The 20,717-nt window shown below is 45.3% G+C and overlaps 1 protein-coding gene across 3 annotated transcripts in view; it reads right to left on the bottom strand.

Annotated features, from left to right (window-relative positions):
• PLXNC1 (plexin C1) overlaps positions 1-20,717 on the bottom strand; it is a 159,216-nt gene that overhangs the window by 42,691 nt on the left and 95,808 nt on the right. For 2 of the 3 annotated variants that reach the window (XM_050747131.1, XM_050747133.1), the window contains exons 13-20: positions 17,438-17,641; positions 17,132-17,317; positions 14,048-14,150; positions 10,694-10,795; positions 10,286-10,389; positions 6,331-6,369; positions 5,976-6,100; positions 4,098-4,296 (exon numbers count right to left, since the gene is read on the bottom strand). In XM_050747131.1, the coding sequence (XP_050603088.1) occupies positions 4,098-4,296; positions 5,976-6,100; positions 6,331-6,369; positions 10,286-10,389; positions 10,694-10,795; positions 14,048-14,150; positions 17,132-17,317; positions 17,438-17,641 (1,062 nt within the window). The remainder of the gene's footprint in view (positions 1-4,097; positions 4,297-5,975; positions 6,101-6,330; positions 6,370-10,285; positions 10,390-10,693; positions 10,796-14,047; positions 14,151-17,131; positions 17,318-17,437; positions 17,642-20,717) is intronic. The other variant, XM_050747132.1, reaches the window with a different exon arrangement.

Here is a 20,717-nt window from a genome sequence, read left to right as displayed (position 1 = left end):
GAGACAGGAGGCAGGGTTTTCTAACACAAAACTCCCAAGAAAATACATGTTGCTGTGCTTGGGATTGGATGCAAAACTCAGAAAACCGCCTCCTCTCTCCATCGCGAATGCACATGTGCACACGCGCACGCGTGCACATTCATAGCAACGTGCAGTACCCACAGTATCCCTTGTTATTTTATGTTTAAACTTACATATGGCAGCCTAATGCTCATCAGTGGGTTAATGCCTAGGAACAGTTAGTAGATGTGGAGAGTGTACCTTTGTTTACATTCGTATTTAATCGCCCTTTAGCAAGCCAGAAATAAACGACATTTTAAAACAAATGCACAATTATCCTTAGTAACAAGGATAAATGTAAGAACTTTTATACATTTGCCAAAGACAATGTTTTTTGGTGTTAACAGCACTTCTTGAAGGAAGCGGCCTGCCGTTCAACAGTTTGCAGCCTCATCTCCTCCCCATGGGTCCAGCCCAGCCCAGGCAGTTCCCAGACGCACCCTGCACAGTCCCACCTGGACACGTTTTCCGGTGCTGGGTCAGAGGGACTCCATCTTTTTCCCTGAACCAGAGCCAATTCCATTTCCTTTAAGGTTTTTCCCCAAACACTCAGCCCATCCTGATTGGCTCTTTCTTCAAATTTAAGCCACACGCATTTTTCCTGTCTGGGGGTGGGACTGCCTCCCCTGCTGCGATGGAAATGGCTCACATTTGCAACCACGGATATCTGTATTCCAAAGGGCTCTGAGCACCTCAAGTGGGAGGCTGTGTGTTCTCTTTCCACGGCATCCTCCCAAGGCACATAGCCCTGGGTCAGCTGTAGAGTATTTGCTAAATAACGAACCTTCCGTAATCAATGGACATTAGGCCTCTGTGGTGGAGGAAGAACCGTGGCTAGGAAGTCAAAGTGCTTTAGTGATGATGAAAGGCCAGCCACGTGGCTGGGACTTGAAGCACCAGTTAACAGAGTCAAGCTTGACAAGCGCTACATCTGGCTGGGAAAGGAGGATTCCACTGGGTCTCACCTGCTTTCCCTTGCGCAGGCAAGTTACCTAAGACATCTTAAGTCTCTCAGGATCCCACCCCAACCCTGTCCCTTCCTTTATACTTGCTGCAGGAATATCTGCCCTCCCCAGTCCTCGGGCTTCCTCTTGCCACCCTGCAGCTCCCTTTCGGCTTCTGTCCCCGCTGTGATACATCCTTAAGTTTCCTCTTCAGTGCAGGGCAGAAGTGGAAGTTCAGAAATTTCCAAGGTAGGGAGGGCAGCAGGACTAGTGCATGACATTTAACTCTCATGAGAAACTTCCTTTATTTAGTGGTTTACAACCTCAACCCTCTCTTCTCTTTCCCTCCACCGCCCACCCCCCACCCCAAGTAATGCCCTGACCACAAAACTAGAACCTCTTTTCCTCCAGCACAGATCAGAAGGGAGGCTGAGAACCCTTGGACAGGGGCTGCGTATTCCCGCGGGGGTTGGTGTCGGGGCCAGGTGGGCTCTCGGGGGCTGTGTGAAGGGGTAGCTCTCAACTCAGGACGCCTGTGGTCAGGAATTCTCCAGAACTTTCTGGAGGGTAGCTAGACTGAGCTAAGTAACATCTGGCCCTACACTCTGCCCATGCTCCTGGGTCTAACCCTGGCTAATCACCAGAATCCCTTGGGGGCTCTTGTTAAGAATTCAGATGCCTGGGCCCCACTCGACCTACACAGCTGCCATCTCTCTGAAGGATGAGGCCTGGGTATCTGTAGTTTGCACACCTTCCCGGGGCTGGGGGCAGGGCGGGAGACGGGGGTGGAGGAGGATTGTGATGTGTGGCCGATGTGGGGAATCACAGAGGCCATGAGGTTTGTCACCACTGAACACAACTTTAAGGCAAGTCACAGCCGCTGCGTACATGATTCCCCTCCCCCAGGGGTCAGGCTTCGACACTAACAGACCAGGGCAGATTCCATCTTTTCAGTGCACAGAGGGGTGGCTAAGAGCTCTCGGACCCTGGCACTGTCCCACAGTAGCAGTGAGATCTGGGAAGAGTCACAGCTCTTCTGTGTGTTCCAGTTCCCCCAGAGGCAAAATGGTCGTGAAGACACTCAGCTCACAGGACCGTTAAGGAGAGGAAATGAGAAAAGGTAGGTAAAGCTCTTAGCATGCTGTCTGGCACATTCAATAAATGGCATTATTATTTTACCCACAAAGCCCTGGTGTCTTGGAAGGGAAAGTTACCTGGCGGTCACGGAGCTACTGTCACCCACTAAACGTCTGTGGGGTAGGACAGGAGGACTAGGGCCGTTGGTGTCCCAGACCCTCTTGAGCACCTGGTGGAGGGACATCAGACCCCTTCACCAGCTGGAATTATTCCACTGAAAGTGAAAGTATCGCCGACTGGCTGGATGCCACTTCCTCCTGGCGAGCCGAGCCGCCCCCTCACCACCCAGAGTGCTCGAGACGCTCTTGAATCAGCACTGTGAAATCTTGACCCAGAATGCTTTGCTCAAGGAGGCCGTTTGGGCTCGCAGCCCAGATTTTCTGAAAACTCACCCCTCTAATGCCCAAGAGCAGCCCTTCAAAACTCAGAGTTAAGAATCACAAGATCCAGTAGAAAAAGCTGGAAAGGGATTTAAAGGTAACGCCCACACACGCCCGTCATCTGGTGGATTGAAAACAGATGCCCAGATGGAACGAGCCGTGCCTAGGGACACACAGCTGACCGGGGCTGAGATGATTCCAGAGCCCAGACCTACTGCTTCTAACCAAGACCCCTAGTCTGGTGCTCTCTCTACTACCTCAGGGGCTTGCAAAAATCATGGATTGCTGGGCTCCACTTCCGGAGCTTCTGATCCAGTGAGACCGTGGTGGGGCAGGAGTTGGCCTCTGAAGACCAAGACCAGGGAACTGGGTGAGAGTCCTGGTGCCTCCATCTAGCAGCTGTTGTGGCTAAAGCAAAGATAGTGAGAAACAAAAAATATTCATCCCAGAAATAACTGGCTCAACATCTCCCCAAAGGCTCTGATGATTTATACCAAGTAAACAGAAAAGAAGGCAGATTTCATTAATCTTAATAAATGGGTATTGCCTTAGGGAGAGGAAGGGGTTGGTGAGAAATAAAAAAAATGTTGTGCATCTACTTGTAAGATTGCATTAAACATTAAACTAAACACAGTCTATTTAAAGCACTGCTGTTGGAGCTAAACTTAAGTAGCACTGTTAAAACCTGTGGCATAGCAGTGTATCTTATTCAAAGTTTAATTAGATTTCCGAACTAGCTACAAATACACAATTATGCAGTTTTGCTGGAATCTGGATGGCTGGTAAAATTAAAGGATAAGAATCTTCTGTACCAGGTGAAGATCGAGTTCAACAGGACACCTTTATTTTCACATTAATATTTTATAATAGTAATGGCCAACATTTATGGAGGCTTCCTTAGTGCTAAGCAATTGAATGTTTTCTCATCGGCACTTCAAAACAGTCTAAAATCTTCCAGTTCTCTAGGTTATAAAACCAAGTAAGTGGTGAAGTCTAGATTCAGATCAAGCCAACCCTCTTCACCGCTGGAATCTATAGAAAGTTTGCATTTGAAAAGATTTTAAAGTTCAATTAGATTACAACCACATGCACACAGTCACTCCAACAAAGCAAACTCCAGGGGGAGGCAGCTCTTTGGAGAGCTGCTTTAATGCGGAATGACTGGTAGGAATTGACTGCAATTAGCTTACAGTGTATTGGTAGGTAATGGGTATTTCTACAATGCTTCAGAGGGCCTGTAACAGTTTGTTCTCTTTGGTGTTTGAAATATTCCCTTTTCGCAGTACAATTTCTTAAATGGGCTGACTGGGCTCTGGGTGTGAATTGATGTGAGGTGAACTCACTTGAAAAGTCTCACCTGAGGAAATTCTAAATGAATTACATTTGCATAGGCCCGTTGCAGCAAAAACAATGTTTACTCTCCCCCTCTCTGTTCTGGGTCAGGACCAAGACGAAACACGGTTAAATGCTGACACCCTCGAGCATTCAGGATTTATCCTGGCAAAGGCATCAGAGTCCGCTAAAAATACCTGCCTATTGTCTTACCTCTGACACTGCTGAGGAATGTGACACTTACCCGGAGAAAACCAGAAAGGCAGACGGACATCCAGTTTGTGAGGAGTTTTTCGACCACGGACTCCGTGCGTCTCAGCATGAGTTTAGGCTGCATGTTACTACACTGTTCCATCAAGTCCCTGGTCAGCACCTCCAGGATGCTGGTCAGGTAGACCAGCTTGGTTTGCAGGGCAATGGTGAGGAAGGAGGCGAACAGACACCTGTTGAAAAAGAGAGCTGGGTGAACCATCAGCTGTAGGCCTAGCAGGACACTGATGGGAGTTTCCATGGAAGCTCACTGGCAGGGCAGGGAGCTGGCTTGTTGGGTTGGGAGCTTTTTTTTAAAGTTTAGATTCTAACCACTTCTATCTCTAGAACATTTTCTGTGTTTTCAGCATTTAAACTAGAGTGGTAACAAGAAGTGAGTCTTCCAAAGTTTCAGGATGTTTTAAAAATAAAAAATAACACTTCTGCTTTTTTGATTAAGAATTTATGGGCTGGGCATGGTAGTTCACGCCTATAATCCCAGCACTTTGGGAGTCCAAAGCAGGCAGATCACCTGAGGTCAGGAGTTCGAGACCAGCCTGGTCAATGTGGTGAAACCCTGTCTCTACTAAAAATACAAAAATTAGCCAGGCGTGGTGGCGCGCTGCTGTGGTCCCAGCTACTGGGGAGGTTGAGGCAGGAGAATTGCTTCAACCCAGAAGGTGAAGGTTGCAGCGAGCCTAGATCGTGCCACTGCACTCCAGCCTGCGCAACAGACCGAGACTCCGTCTTAAGAAAAAAAAAAAAAAAAAAAAAGAATTCATGTGGGTTTTTTGGAGTGTTGGAGTTTTTCAGGGTTACTTGGGGGTGGGAGGGTTGTGTGTGTGTCTTCAAAATAGACTTTGTGTTGGGAGCTGGGGGCAGGAGGCTGAAGCAGCAGGATCGCTTGAGGCCAGGGTCTGAATCCAGCCTAAGCAACACAGCGAAACCCTGTCTCAAATTTTTTTTTTTTTTGAGACGGAGTCTCACGCTGTTGCCCAGGCTGGAGTGCAGTGGCGCGATCTCGGCTCACTGCAAGCTCCGCCTCCCGGGTTCCCGCCATTCTCCTGCCTCAGCCTCCTGAGTAGCTGGGACTACAGGCGCCCGCCACCGCGCCCGGCTAATTTTTTGTATTTTTAGTAGAGACGAGGTTTCACTGTGGTCTCGATCTTCTGACCTTGTGATCCGCCCGCCTCGGCCTCCCAAAGTGCTGGGATTACAGGCTTGAGCCACCGCGCCCGGCCCCTCAAATTTTTTTAAAAAGGGCTAGGCACAGTGGCTTATGCTTGTAATCCTTGCAGAAGGGGGTATCGTGTGAGGTCAGGAGTTTGAGACCAGCCTGGGCAATACAGCACTTTTTTTGGATCATGTAGTAGAGATGGGGTCTGTACTACTACAACAACAACATTCGTGGGGTGTGGTGGCGTGCACCTGTAGTTCCAGCTACTTGGGAAGGCTGAGGCAGGAGGGTAGCTTGAGCCCAGGAGGATGAGCTATGATCACACACTTCAGCCTAGGCCACAGAGTGAGATTCCAACTAAAAAAATAAAAATTGTGTTGGGTGGTGTGATCTAAATGGAGATAAGGCTGCATAAACTTCCAGTCAAACAGCCTTTGGAAAAGTGCATGTTCTCAAGAGACCACGTTCAGATAGTGGTTTGGAAATAAAATACGGGACTCAGGTTTGATTTCTCTCTCTCTTTTTTTTGTAGAGACAAGGTTTTGCTGTGTTGGTCGGGCTGGTCTTGAACTCCTGGTCTCAAGTGATTGCCTGCCTTGGCCTCCCAAAATGCTGGGATTACAGCCATAAGCCACCATGCCCAGCCTGATTTTCTCTTCTTAAAGGCTTTTAAAACATCAGAGAATGGACTAATACCTGTCCTTCACAGAAAAGTTCTTCTGCTTTTCAAGGGTGTGGATGACAGTAACAAGAAAGCTTTTATTACAGATTAGGGCATCCAAAGCTGTGAGACTTTCATTCTTGTCATTGGCGTCTCTGTTCTGAAAAAAAGAAAAAAATATATAGTATAATACAAAATCATATGTAAGTTTAAGGTTAGAAAGTAGATCCACAATGGGTTTTCCAAGACAATGAACTATTTAATATTGAATTCATGATCCAAAAAAAACCACAATAAAAATTCAAAGTAATAATCATGGAGATGATAATGATGATAACACTATGAACATCAGGCAGTCACTGGGCTAAAAATGAAAACGCAGAGACTTACATGCATATCTTCAGTGAAGATGTGGGTGAAGCCACCTGACTGAGAGGAAGGAGACACTTTTATTATTCATAACATCCAAAGGAAATGAAGAGTGTATTTTTGTTATAATACCCAAGTCCGTTTTAATAAAGTAGAGACACTATTTGCTAATCTGAAGCGCCCCTGGGTTTATGGTGGCTGCATATTCTCTAATACATAATAATAATTATTCAGCTTTCAAGAAACGCCACTGAATTCTGAAAGCCTCTAAGAATAATTATCATGGCATCAGTCCTAGGTTTGGTAGATGAAGGTATCATCTCACATTTTAGAAGAAGTGATTTAAGAGTTAAAGGAGGGGTCATTGATGAAGATTATGCAAATATCAGACTGCTCTTCAAGCAATTTACCTTCTAAAGATAAAGACTAAATTACATTGCTAAGTTTTACAAGTCTTACCTAAGTAGCATCTACGGTTTCAATACACAATGATACTGAAAACAGGGGGTAGTTAAAAGTATAGAATCTGGACCAAACTACTTGGGTTCCAGTCCTGGTTTTAATCACATACTGGTCACATGACATGGGATGTGTTACCTAACCTCTCTGTGTCTGACTTGCCTCATCTCTGAAATGGGGACAATAATGGTTCCCACCAGAGGTTTAGTGTGAAAATAAAATGTGTGCAGAGTAAGTGCCTTGTGTCAGTTATCATTACTGGTTTTATTCCTAATTTATAGCAAACTAGACCACAATGCTATTACCCCACTGGTTTCTAAATGCTAGGTAGCTCTGGAATAGAAACTTCAAAATTTGAGGGTTTGTAGTGTGCCATAAATCTTATTAAAAATTAAAGGTTAAACTTTAAAAGTATGTTAAGCAATACTTTGAGTCCACAGAATGAGACTCTAAACTGAAAACATTCAGGTTTTTCTTCCTGTTTGATAATAGAAACTTTGAGCTAATTTTATATCTTGTGAAGTAAATTTCTTCTGTAGAGAATTTTGCTTCATAGTTTCAAATTTGCTAGCCCAAGCAAAAGACCTAAAACTCTTTTCGCCATATCCTCCCCTAGTTAAAAGCAAAAAAGTCCCAAAAAACAAACTGAAAAAACTCCTAGACCCTAGGTTTGCATTTTCTAGTTCTTAATATTTTTCTGCTGAACCAACTTCATGTAAATGGACAGGAGAAACAGGTTGATTCTTAATCATAAATACTGAAGTGCCACCCTGGCTCTCTGTGTGTTTTTGTTTGTTTCTTTGTTTTGAGATGGAGTCTTGCTCTATCACCCAGGCTGGAGTGCAGTGGCGCAATCTCAGCTCACTGTAACCTCCACCTCCCAGGTTCAAGCAATTCTTTTTTTTTGAGACGGAGTCTTGCTCTGTCGCCCAGGCTGGAGTGCAGTGGCGCGATCTCAACTCACTGCAAGCTCTGTCTCCCGGGTTCACACCATTCTCCTGCCTCAGCCTCCCGAGAAGCTGGGACTACAGGCGCCCGCCACCATGCCTGGCTAATTTTTTTGTATTTTTTAGTAGAGACGGGGTTTCACCGTGTTAGCCAGGATGGTCTCGATCTCGGGTTCAAGCAATTCTCTGCCTCAGCCTCCCGAGTAGCTGGGATTACAGGTGTGCACCACCATCCCCGGCTAATTTTGTATTTTTAGTAGAGACGGGGTATCACAATGTTGGCCAGGCTAGTCCCTAACTCCTGACCTCAAGTGATCCACCCTCCTCGGCCTCCCAAAGTGCTGGGATTACAGGCGTGAGGCACCATGCCCGGACCCGTGGCTCTCTGTGTTTTAAGGCTGTTTCCTCCTCTCATTCAAATTTCCCTTTTCTTCAGCTTAGATCCTCTGCCTACCCTTATCTCTTCTCCTATTTTATGCAAAGCGAAGAAGAGTCAATATAATAAAAAGCAAGGCTCTAAAAGCCAAAACCAACAGGCAGAGCAAAGAACCCTGGCCTCCTTTGAGAACCTACAATCTCCTCTGGATTTTGCCTGTTGCTTTTTTGTAGGTGCTGAACACCCAAATCCTCCCCCTCCCCAGCCCCCAACCTCCAGGCCTAGAGGATTTGGCTTCTGATCAATCCATAAAGAGCCTAATTAATACCAGGACTTATCTACAGCCTGGAATGCATTTCAAGTGGCATTGTCTTCTTATGATGTGTTTCCCTGTTCTATCTTAATTATTATAAATTCAATTTTGACTTAGGTCTTCTTGAAAGGGTTCTGACAAATTTATGCGTGTTTTTTTCCTGGGTTCTCTCCTTTAAACAACTTCTGACTTCAATTTTTATGGCTTTCCCAGTTGTTTTTCAAGATTATACATAACACTGAGTTAAATCAGTTTGGCTCCTTTGCAACTATCTCTCTTCTAAAATAAGGTAGCATTGTTCCTGGGATCTTTTTTTTTTTTTTTGGAAACATTCAACTTGCAACAGTGTTCCTTTACATTCATTTCTCTATCTTGTTCTTGATTACCAAATTTAGAAGATAAGAACATTTCTTTTCTCAGGCCACAGATCACTCTATTCAGCACTCAAGGGCAATCATTAACTGTAAAAGCCCACACAGCATTCATGTTGATAGTCAAAAATCTCCGTTATTTTATTGCTTTTAAATTCTTAATGGGGATCTCAGATAGCTTAGAAATGGGACTCGTGATGCAACCTTTGCAGAGGCCCCGCACAGTCATCCTGATTCGGGGAATCGAATTCCCCTCCCCAGGCGGTGTTCTGCCATAGAAATGGATGAGGTGGCAAATGGCAGATCTCAGTGCCTCGGTACTCTTGGAGGATAAGTTAAGGGAAACAAACTTCACCAGCACAAAAAGCTGAAGTCTTATTTACAGCCTTCTTGATTTATAACACTAAGGCTTGGACCAAAAAATATGGCATGTGTTTTATGAAGGCATTCCAACCTCCAGACCCTGCATTACATATCATGGTGTCCTCTTCTAGAATTATAGAGAAACTGGAAATTGCTTACTGCATGTCTCTGAGTTTCTGAACTCTAGGCTCCTGGCCAATTGTTTTGGAGAAGCTTCTGGTAAGGTGATACAAACTCTCCTTTGGCCTGGAGAGGTATCAGCCATTGCTTAGAAGTCTAGATTGAAATGTGATCGTTGGTATTGATGTGTTTAAGAGGTTGGGCCTCTATGTGGTCATCAGATCGCAAAAAAGAAGGGCAAGATGGCGGAGCTGGGGTATCAGGACGTGGCAGTGATGATACGCAGGATGAGTGTACCTCGCCAAAGACTTGGGAGGGTAAATGGAGAAGGCTGAGTGAGTGGGTGAGAAAATGGAGGCGTGAGAACATAGGTAAGACCAGCAACCCAAAGGGTTAAGTAGACGACTCCTCAGAGCCCTAGAACAAATGAATTAATCAGTTCGTGCATCTGTGTCTACTAAATGAGGATGATACAAACTGATCAGCTAAAGAAAAACTACCGAAGAGAACCATAAGAACTTTACATGGCTAAAAATGCCTGTTTTCAACTCCAATTCCATCCATGTCTACTTTCCTCCCTTTTGACCGGTAGTATTTTTCCTTTCCAATTGAGAAGTAATAGTGAATAATCTAGTCGCTGCAATGTAAGTCATGCAGATAAACACAACAAATTGGCTAGCTCACAATTTATTGATTTTTAAATAAACTAGCTCACTTCCCAGCTACACATTCAGTTCTACATTGGGAGTAAAAGAAAGCAAAAATCATCACTCTGAGCTTCTGTCCCTCCTAGGTTTTTGTTACTGGGCAAAGAATAATCACCAGTGACCCATCACTGTTTTATACCCTAATCAATGCAATTAATAATTACCCTCCTCCCTGCTCTGCTCAAACTTAAGCCATTATTTTGTACCAAGCATATTATCTATAGCTGCCTTGGAAGCAAACACTTGTTTTGACAACAGCAACAAGCACCTTCATTATTATTCAAGACTCAACCTTCGGAATATGATCAATGCTCTTTTACCTCAGGGAAGAAAGTTCTCAGAGCAAAATGTTTGTAGTCAAGGAAGGGAACAGTTCCAAAACTATCAACCACATCCAATTTATCCATCTGCAGCTCAGCAAAGCCTGCAAAACAGAATCCCAAGAGCAATATTTTAACTCAACAAACAATGGATAAGATCTTCTGCTGTTTTGTCTAACACAGGGTATGACCTTGGTTTTCATTAAAGAAGAAACAATAGATAATGACTTGGTTGGCTGCAGAGAAGAGCTGAAATAAAACGCAAAGCCAGGTCCAGGCCCTGCTGCTCCGTTGTCTTCTATTATACAAACAGTTCTCATTACTGTGGCCATCTCCATGTAAGGGTAAAAAAATAAAAATATAAATATAAAAGGCTTGTTTTTCTACAAATACAATTTTGGAGCCTACCGTCACGTATCTCTTTCCGGAGCTCGCTTTCCAGCAACTCTAGCTGTTGACTCTGTTTGCGACTCAGCTCCTTCGATTTGTGCCTGGTCACCCCCACGGCCGCTAAGAGACAGAGATGCTGCATTAGAAGGACATGTTCACTCAAAAACCAAAAATGAAAACAAATAGCAACCTTTACAGTTCTTAAAAACAAATAACAAAAAAACCAGATAGGGACAGAGAGCAAGAGCTACAATGAAACTAGAAAATAGCATTGAAGAGCTGGATCTTATAAAAAAGAAAATTTCCCAGTGAGGGGTCACTCTGAAGAGGAAGATGCTGAAATGCAACAGAAAAAACCCAAAACCTTACTCATTTTACAAGTGAAAGCTAAATCAAATAACCTTCACTTGTAACCAAAGATCCCAGTTGGCTGAAATGTAATGGAACAAGCCAAGTTTCCCTACAGCTGCAGCCACTTGCATTGTTCCATTCTTTTTGAATGTTTGTAAGCATCCCTGGAGAAATAAAGTTGTGCTGCAAATGCAGAAAGGAACTGCAGATCCACAGTTGGCTACATGGGCCAAACCTGCATAGAGCTAATGAGGTGACATGATGAGCGAACCACAAGGAACTCCCATATCTCCTTACTGCTTCTAACTGTGCTGCAAAGGCCATAAACCAACCCAGTTCGGTTCTTGGGTTCATGTCCTTGCTCTGTCATTTACTAGCTGTGTGACCTGGGTTAAGTTCCTCAGCATCTCAGTGCCTGGCTGCCTTCTCTGTAAGAGTGCCTATCTCACTGTGATGCTGGGAGGATTATAAGAAGTAACTCATAAAAAGCATTAAGAATGTATTATTTAAAAAGTATAGGTATTCAACAATCAACCATCATTATTCTAGGAAGCTTCTCCTCACTTATACAAATTACAGCCAGGTGCGGTGGCTCACGTCTGTAATTCCAGCACTTTGAGAGGCTGAGGTGGGAGCATGGCTTGAGGCCAGGGGTTTGAGATCAGCCTGGGCAACAGAGAAAGACATTTTTCTGTCTTTACAAAAAAAAAATATAGAACATTAGATGGGTGTGATGGTGCATGCCTGGCGTCCCACCCAGCTACTTGGGAGGCTGAGGTGGGAGGATCACTTGAGCCCAGGAGGTCAAGGCTGCAGTGAGCTGTGATCGTGTCACTGCACTCAGCCTGGGCAAAAAAGAGAGACCCTTTCTCCAAAAAAAAAAAAAAAAAAAGAAATTACATAATAGATGGGCTCTGCTACCAATAATGCTGGAGGAAACAAATACAGCTCTTCACTGGACTACTTCATAAAGTCAACAGTCTTAATAACATGCGTTGTGCATGTCTAAGAAAGGGTGGAGTATGTAGTGGTTCCCAAACTTACTTGACCATGGAACCTCCTTTTCCAGGACAGTCACTTGGGACCATTGTTCCTCAGACCTCAGTTTGAGCAACACTGACTCATGCACACAAAGGCTCATGTTTTCTAGCTCCAGAGACTTGCACAGGTATCAGCAATATAACAAGTACTGGATGAACATCAGGTGAATAGATGCGGGGATGAATGAGTGAATATATGAGTGTATGGAAGGAGACATTGGCCACTGCCTGGACTAGCCATCAAATTTCAGAAAGGCAATACCTATGTTCAATCAAGAAATACAAAGTGTTTTTTTTTTTTTTTTTTTTTTTTTTGAGATGGAGTCTCACTCTGGCCAGGCTGGAGTGCATTGGCACGATCTCGGCTCACTGCAACCTGCAGCTCCCAGGTTCAAATCATTTTCCTGCCTCAGCCTCCTGAGTAGCTGGGATTATAGGCACGTGCCACCACACCTGGCTAATTTTTGTAGTTTTAGTAGAGATGGGGTTTCACCACATTGGTCAGGATGGTCTTGATCTCCTGACCTCGTGATCTGCCTGCCTCGGCCTCCCAAAATGCTGGGATTACAGGCGTGAGCCACCGGCCAAAGTGCTATTTGTTGGTGGATAAGACTTCCTTTTTCAAAGAAGGATGAGAGAAAATAGACTTCAAATGACAAGCAGCTCAGAACCAGAGTCACAAACGAAATGGCTGCAGATATCAGCTACATAGATGTGTTAAATGGCCTAGGTGGAGACAATATGGAGTGGTGGCAACTGTGGTCAAAACCTAGGGAGCACGTTCCCTCTCTCAAGGGCATAGCTGCTACTCAGCTCTATTAAACGGATGCTACAGAAATTTGGGATCCAATGATCCAAATCTTTCACATTTTCAAGAGATGTTTCCAAATGTGAATCACTAATTTTTAAATGTTATAAGCTACTTAATAGTTTTAGAAAATGCTACATGGGCGAAACAAAATATATTGGTGGGCCAGATGTAGCCAATGAGCAACCACCATGGGCTCACGGTGTGTGGATGAGCCTGGGACCACTTTAAGAGATGACATAGATCATTTAAAAAAATGTGTTTACTTTTTAGACACAGGGCCTCATTCTGTTGTCCAGGCTGGCATGCAGTGGCATGATCATAGCTCACTGTAACCTCAATTTCCTGGGTTTATGCAGTCCTTCCTCCTCGGCCTCCCAAAGTGTTGGAACTACAGGTGTGTGCCACTGTGCCCAGGCATGACCACACTTCTAAAGTGTGGTTCTGCCCAGAAAATCAAGACTGGGATGAGACTGGGGTGGTAGGTGGTGGGGGGTGGTCAGGATGAAATAACCAAGTCCTGGGAGCCCAAAATCCCAGAGAAGTTCTTAGAGAATTAAATAAATGAACATTTGTCACCACAATTCGAAGGAATGGAGAAGCAAAGTAGATTATATCCCTCAAATCCCAAGATACCATCTATGTAATCCAGCCTTCTATTAATGAAGCAACCTTAAAAAAAAATTGTTTTTTGTTTGTTCGTTTGTTTTTGAGATGGAATCTTGCTCTGTCCCCCAGGCTGGAGTGCAGTGGTGCGATCTCGGCTCACTGCAACCTCCGCCTCCCGTGTTCAAGAAATTCTGCAGCCTCAGTCTCCCAAGTAGCTGGGATTACAGGCTCCCGCCATCACACCGGCTAATTTTTGTATTTTTAGTAGAGATGGGGTTTCACCATGTTGGCCAAGCTGGTCTTGAACTCCTGACCTCAAGGCAATCCACCTGCCTCAGCCTCCCAAAGTGCTGGGATTATAGGCAGCAGCCACCACGCCTGATCAAAAGAAAAGTTTAGAAAGCCCTCAGCATGTACCTATTATTCGTTTCTCAAAGTTTTGATTTGGGCTTTCACCCATTTATACTTAATTGAAGCAAACAGCCCCTGAAAGCTGAAAGTCTGCCTGCCTGGCGAGAGGCCCCAGGGAATAATTTCTCTGACAACATTAAACAGGGCACTTACCAAAAATGACAACCACTAGCAAGACAGGGAGCACAATCAGAAAATACCACGTGGAAGGAACTGACTCCTGCTCGACGTAGAGCTCCAGGTTTCCCAGCTTGACCTGATGGGACAAAGAATGTCATTAGACCCAATTGAGTTGGGGACTGTATTTATTTACATAATTTCCCCCCTAAAATGGCTTCACAATACAAAAAGAAGCAGTGAGCTGGGTAGGATATCTGAGTTCAACTCTCATTTCTGTGGCAGATTGGCTATGTGTCCTTGGGCAAATCCAGAATATTCACTGTGCCTCAGTTTCCTGAAATGTCAGTTGACGTGTGCTGGACTACACCCTCAGAGTCTTAATTTTGGCCCTCTTTGCTCTGGGGGTTTTAAGTTGCGGGAGTGGGGGCAATAAAGAGGCAGTAACCTGTAGGCAAGAAGCCCCTGCCCCTTATTCTAAGGGAGAAACTCAATTTTTATCTTTTTTACAGGCAGGGCTTGTTTTGTTTTTGTTTTAGACACACGGTCTTGCTCTGTTGCCCAGGCTGGAGTGCAGTGGTGTGATCATAGCCCACTGTAGCCTCGAACTCACCATGGGCTCAAGTGATCCTCCCACCTCAGCCTCTCAAGTAGCTGGGGCTACGGTGCACACCACCACACCTGGCTAACTTAAATTTTTTGTAGAGACAGGGTCTCACTATATTGCCCAGTCTGGTCTCGAACTCCCAAACTCAAGCGATCCTCCACCTCAGCCTCTCAAAGTGCTGGAATTACAGGTGTGAGCTACTGTACCTGGCATCCTATTTTGAATAAAACATTCTGTGGCAAAAACCAGATTGTCAGTGCTCATCAGATCATCCCTGAGGGATTTTTGCAGTTTTAGCATTTTTTTTTTTTTTTTTTTGGTTATATTTTGTGAAACTTGTCAAGGGAAAAACTCTACATGAAGCTTAATTATTTCATTGATGTACATACAAGTATTAAGGCGTGTTTCCATCTTTGGACCCATGCTGCTCCCCGTGGAGGCATTTGAGCACAGCAGCTGGAGGATGGATTTGGACCCAGATAGCTGAAGCTCTCCATCCCAGCTCTGCCACCTGTGTTCTCAGCCACAGAACCCTGGGTTAGGTACGCACATCCAGTCTCCGTTTTCCTCATCTCTGAAGTGGGATGTTGGGAGTGCCTCTTGGTAGGCTGTCATAACTAAATGCGTGACGTCATCTGAATAAGTCAGCTCATGGCGCCCTCCTCAAAACTCTCCCATGCCTTCCCCAGCCCACCAGCCAAGCCCTCGCCATGGTCCACAAGGTCCTAGTCATCTCCTGTTCTCTCCGCGAACTCTCTAACCTCGGAAGCCTCTGCTCTGCTCCCTCCACTGCAGTCACACTGGCCTCCTTGCTGCTCTTCAAACACGTCAGGTAGCCTCCTGCCTCAGGACCTCTGCAACCTCTGCTCCCTCTGCCTAGAATGTTCTACCCCAGATAGTCCATGACTTGTTCCCACTCCTCCTTATACAGATATTACCTTCACAAGCAGCCCTTTTCTACCCACCATTGCAAAACCTGCAGCATGGCCCCCCACCCCCCCCACACTGGTGCTTTTTTCTCCATAGCAACTGCCACCAAGTAACACAATTTTTATTTATATTCTTCATGCTGTGTCTCTTTAGGGAACCTCCACAAAGGCAGATGTTTTTGTCTGTTTTATTCTCTGTCTGTCCCCATCACGGCATAGGCTCTCAGGAGCTATGTCATGACAGATGAAGAATGCTAACACTTGCTCTTCTCAACTAACAGGAAAGGTGGAAACACTGGTGAGTTGAGTTGTTGTTCCTTATTGTTTTCTTGAAACAGGGTCTTACTATGTTGCCCAGATTTCTAGGGGCTCAAGTGATCCTCCTGCTTTGGCTTTTCAAAGTGCTGGAATTATAGGCATGAGCTATCTCTCCCAGCCCAGTTGTTATTCCTGATTTAAAACTTACTATTGGCTGGGCGCGGTGGCTCACACCTGTAATGTCAACACTTTGGGAGGCCGAGGCAAGCAGATCACTTGAGGCCAGGAGTTTGGGACCAGCCTGCCCAACACAGTGAAACCCGGTCTCTACTAAAAATAGAAAAAATTAGCCAGGCGTGGTGGCCTGCACCTGTAATCCCAGTCACTTGGGTGACTGAGACATGAGAATCGCTTAAAACTGGGAAGCGGAGGTTGCTGTAAGCCAAGATCGCGCCACTGCACTCCCGCCTGGGTGACAGAGTGAGACTCTGTCTACAAAATAAATAAAACTTATTATTACCCCCATTTACCATACAGATGGACAAAGAGAGGCTCAGGAAACTCAAGTGATTTACCTAAGGCCACAGAGCTATTAACTGGAGCGACTGGGACATGAACACATTTTTGTTGTTGCCTTCCAGTCTGAAGTTCTTTTTCATTGTCTTTTATCCAATTATTTATGACAATAGATCAAAAAGAATTTATATAGGCTGTACAGAGCCTCATATGGCAGGAACACTATAAAGGGTGACTTCTGTTTCCCTTCTCAGTGGTCTCACATCTTTATTATGGGACATAAATATAGCAGTGACGGGTCCCCCAAACATATCTGGGAAAAGATTAATCGCAGAAAGTATGACTTCATGGTGAAGGAAGCAGGCTGTGACCCAGAGATTATCTGACTCCATCTGATTCTAATGCTACCCAGAGTGTGCTGAAGAGGCCCTTGTTTGTTTTGGGTTTCTGCTAAGACATGTCACCTCCGCATTTGAGAAAGCAGTGACAGCTCATTTGTCAATGGGTCTAGAGATTTTGCTTGCAGATGCTACTGTATAAATGTATGGCTAGAACAAAAGCTATCAAGACTCATTAGGATTATAGACAATGGTGTGTCCAATGCTTTGACATTCAAACAAGCACAGGGATGGATTCAGCCAGCTATTTTGGAGCTATTTTGCTTGGGCTAGCAGTACCAGCTTTGTTTATCTTCTATCTAAAGTGAGGATCTGAAGATCCATGAAAGATTCCATTCTGGCCTCTGGTTTAGCCAAGGAATTATCACAAAAATCAGGTAAAGACAGCAGGTGGGACTGCCAGGTCACTTACACGAACTTTCTTAGAAGAGTTGGCAATGGTGCTTGCAGTCTTGATGCCTTTAATTTTGCAGAGGATGGTGGTGAGATCTTGATTTCTAGTAATATTTTCAAAACTGCAATTTAATTGCCCATTTTCCCCATGGAAGAGAGTAATTTCAATGTCTTTTTTGGAAATGTTGAAGTTGTCGTTTTCTTTCTGTGAAGAATAAAATGAAGATGGAGAAGTCAGAGCACATGTAGAAACTCACAAGCATAAACACACCTTTCCGGTCAAGGGGGCGGGGCAACATCCCACCCAGAAAAAAAAGAAACATACTTGAATTTTCACTTCCAGTTCTGTGTCCACCTCGGATTCTACCCGATACCCTGTGAATCTGGGGTCCTCCCGATACTGCAGGGTTCCACAGTCCAAGTAGGTGTCTTGTACTCTCAGCTTCACAGTGACATTCGTGCGCACTTTTGAACTCTTTAAACTGGGGGCTAAAAACCCGCAGTAAGTCGCCACACAATATTCAGAGACCTGGAGAAAAGAAAGGAACGTTTTAGTCACTTTGTGAATGAATGCCAGCTCTGATCTCTAAGAGCTAAGTGGCCGAGCAACTTAACTTCTTGGTGCTTCTGTTTTCTCATGTGTAATATAGGGCCAGCAATACTACCTCCCTCACAGGATTGACTTAACCCTACATTACATTAAATGAGGGCTACGTTAAATGAGATTATGCATGCTTAGAACAGGGCCCGGCACACAGTAAGCACTCAAAATGTGCTAGTGAATATTATGATATCATGAGTGACAATGAAAGCAGCTGGAAGGTTATGCCATGGGAAAAGAAACTAAGCTGAAAGCAGTAGGCTACGGAAAGGGGAAGATTCTGACCCAAGGGGCTTAGGTGTCCTTGGGGTCAGCCTGTCTGAGCCCTCGGGAACCACGAGAAAAGAAAAGTGTCCAACCCCCAGCAAGGGCCAGTTCCTGAAGCGCTTGTTGCAGCTGAATCACTCTTTGTTGGGGAACCTCCTGCAGGGCCTTAGCAGAAGTCACTAGCCACAAGAAGGAAAAGCCTTTTCAGGCGTAACAGAAAACAGGAACAATGCGTCCCCCATGAAATGAAAAGCATGAAAACTGAAAACAATGCAGAAAAGGCGGCCTGATTTACAGGATTAAAACAAAACAAAACAAAACAAAAAAAACCATAAATAGGCTGGGCACGTGGCTCATGCCTGTAATCCCAGCACTTTGGGAAACTGAGGGAGGAGGGTTACTTGAGTCCAGGAGTTGGAGAACAGCCTGGGTAACATAGTGAGACCCTGTCTCTCTATATATAAAAAAATAAAATTTAAAAAGTTAGTAAATACATAACATAAATATATTGAAATATATTGTCCTGTTTAGGTGTACAGGACAGGCAGAGGAGGCTGCTGGGTTAAGGGAGGATGGCAAACATTCTACAGAAAAGCAATGATAACCCATAAAAAGAAATTCATCAGGTGGTAAAAAGTATTTTCCCCCATCCCCACCACCCCCTGATACTAGAGCATAAAAAAGACAATAGGAAGGGGCAATTGGTGGGAAAATAGGATGTGAAGAGCTGAGATCTGGACAAGCACAACCTTCCTTTCCCTTCACATCTTTCCAAACTCTACAGCCCGGAATCTCCTGCTCACATTTCTGTCCACAGGATGAAAACCACTGTCTCCACTGCCTCAGCAACCCTAACTCCTAGCAGGCTGGCTTCTTACTGAAGATGCCTTCTAGAAGGATTGCCGGCGAGAGGATCACCCAACCTCATTATCCTCAAGACTCTACAGTTCTGTACTCATGACCAACTCGCACCATGCGATTTGCTCTTTTTCACTGGTTTCTGAGCACCCTCTGGGCCACCTTCACCGCCCATCCTATTGTCTTTCATTCCTTAAAATGAAGCCACCAGTCCCAGGTGCTCTTTTCTTCCTCCTCTGTGCTCTCACTCCCATGATGTCACCCCCACTCTCCCTTTAACGATACTGCTATAAAGACAAGCTGGTCACCTCTAGCTGCACCATGCCCCAGCACTTGAGACCTGCTGTGCTAACCACAGCCCAAAGGGACCTGCTGTCAGCCCAGAGAGACTGCGGACGTCTCCGACACACCTGCACTGGCATGAGCATCCTCACTGGGCTCCCAGCCCTTCTTCAGTTCCTGCCTCTCCAAACTCAGCTGTGCACCATTGCCAAAATAATAACCGCCCTGCAGGAGGTTCCCCAACAAAGAATGATTCAGCAGCAACAAGCGCTTCAGGAGCTGGCCCCTGCTGGGGGTTGGACACTCTCTTCTTTTCTCGTGGTTTCCCAGGACTCAAGACAGGACACCGAAGCCTTTTAGGTCAGAATTCTCCCCTTTCCCTAGTCTACTGCTTTCTGCATAGTCTCTTTTCCCATTGGTAACCTTCTGACTGCTTTCATCGTCACTAATTGTCTCGGTCCAGTGTGAGTCCAGTGCACCTAGACCTGTGTCACTTCCTGCTCAGAGATCTTCAGTGGCTCCCTGCTGCCTACAGAATTAAGGGCAAGTTTTCAGTCTGATGCCGCTTTTTGTGGCCCCAACTCAGCTTTACAGCTATCCTTCCTGCTCATTCCCGACCCACCCTCTAGGTTCCCACTAAGCAGGATTGAGTGACGTTCCCAGCAGGGGCCTGCAAGGATTCTGTCCTCTGTACCTGAACTCACCTCCCTGCTCTACCCAGCCCACTCCATACTGCAGGCATACTTCATCCCATCCATGTTTAATTTCTCTTTCATGTGAAAATACCTGGTGTCTTCTTGGACTCACAGGGTTTCTGAACAGTTAGGGAACCAGAGGACCTAGAACCTGATGATACTCTGTGCTGTCAACTTTTTAAATTTTTATTTTATAGAGATGGGGTCTCACTATGTTATCTAGGCTGGTCTCAAACTCCTGGCCTCAAGCAGTCTTCCTGCCTTGGCCTCCCAAAGTGCTGGGATTATAATCGTGAGCCACCACACTCAGCCTCAACTTTCAGTCCCAGTGTAGATTTGCTGCCTGCCTCCATGAAGGCAATATGACTATCTCACTTATCTTTTGTCCCTGCACCCAGCAAAATGTTTTGCCTGCAGTAGGTGCTCAAAAAATTCAGCTTGATTTGGGAACAGCAAGTGGGAGGGAGAGTAAGTCCACGAAAAACTCAGGCAATGCCTCTGGTCAGAGGGTCAAACTACATGAGTCATTCAACTGGAGGTGTTCACACCATGGAGATGTGGCCTGGAGTCAGATACAGTGTGAGGCTTGGAAATGGCTCTGAACCGTGTCAGCAGGCGAATGTGTGCACGACAAGGCTGTGAGGACGGCCTATCAGGAGGCCCCCAGAATTTGGGTCTGAACCCACACTGTCCCAAGTAGGGAGCACGTCAGCCTTGGCAGGAAGTGGTCAGGCAGGGCCCCAGAGAGGCAGCCACCTCACATATCTCATCAAGGAGAGGGAAAAAGGGGAAGAAAGAATGGGGAAGGACATTTAGAAGTGTGTGCGAGTACACTTGGAGGCCTGACTTGTATGTGAAATCCCTCATCTCCCCTCTTGGCATCAGAAGCTTCCATCTAGAGC

The sequence above is a fragment of the Macaca thibetana genome, chromosome 11 (genome assembly GCF_024542745.1).
Source record: "Macaca thibetana thibetana isolate TM-01 chromosome 11, ASM2454274v1, whole genome shotgun sequence".
NCBI lineage: Eukaryota > Metazoa > Chordata > Mammalia > Primates > Cercopithecidae > Macaca > Macaca thibetana.
This window is presented reverse-complemented; position numbering and strand designations above follow the sequence as displayed.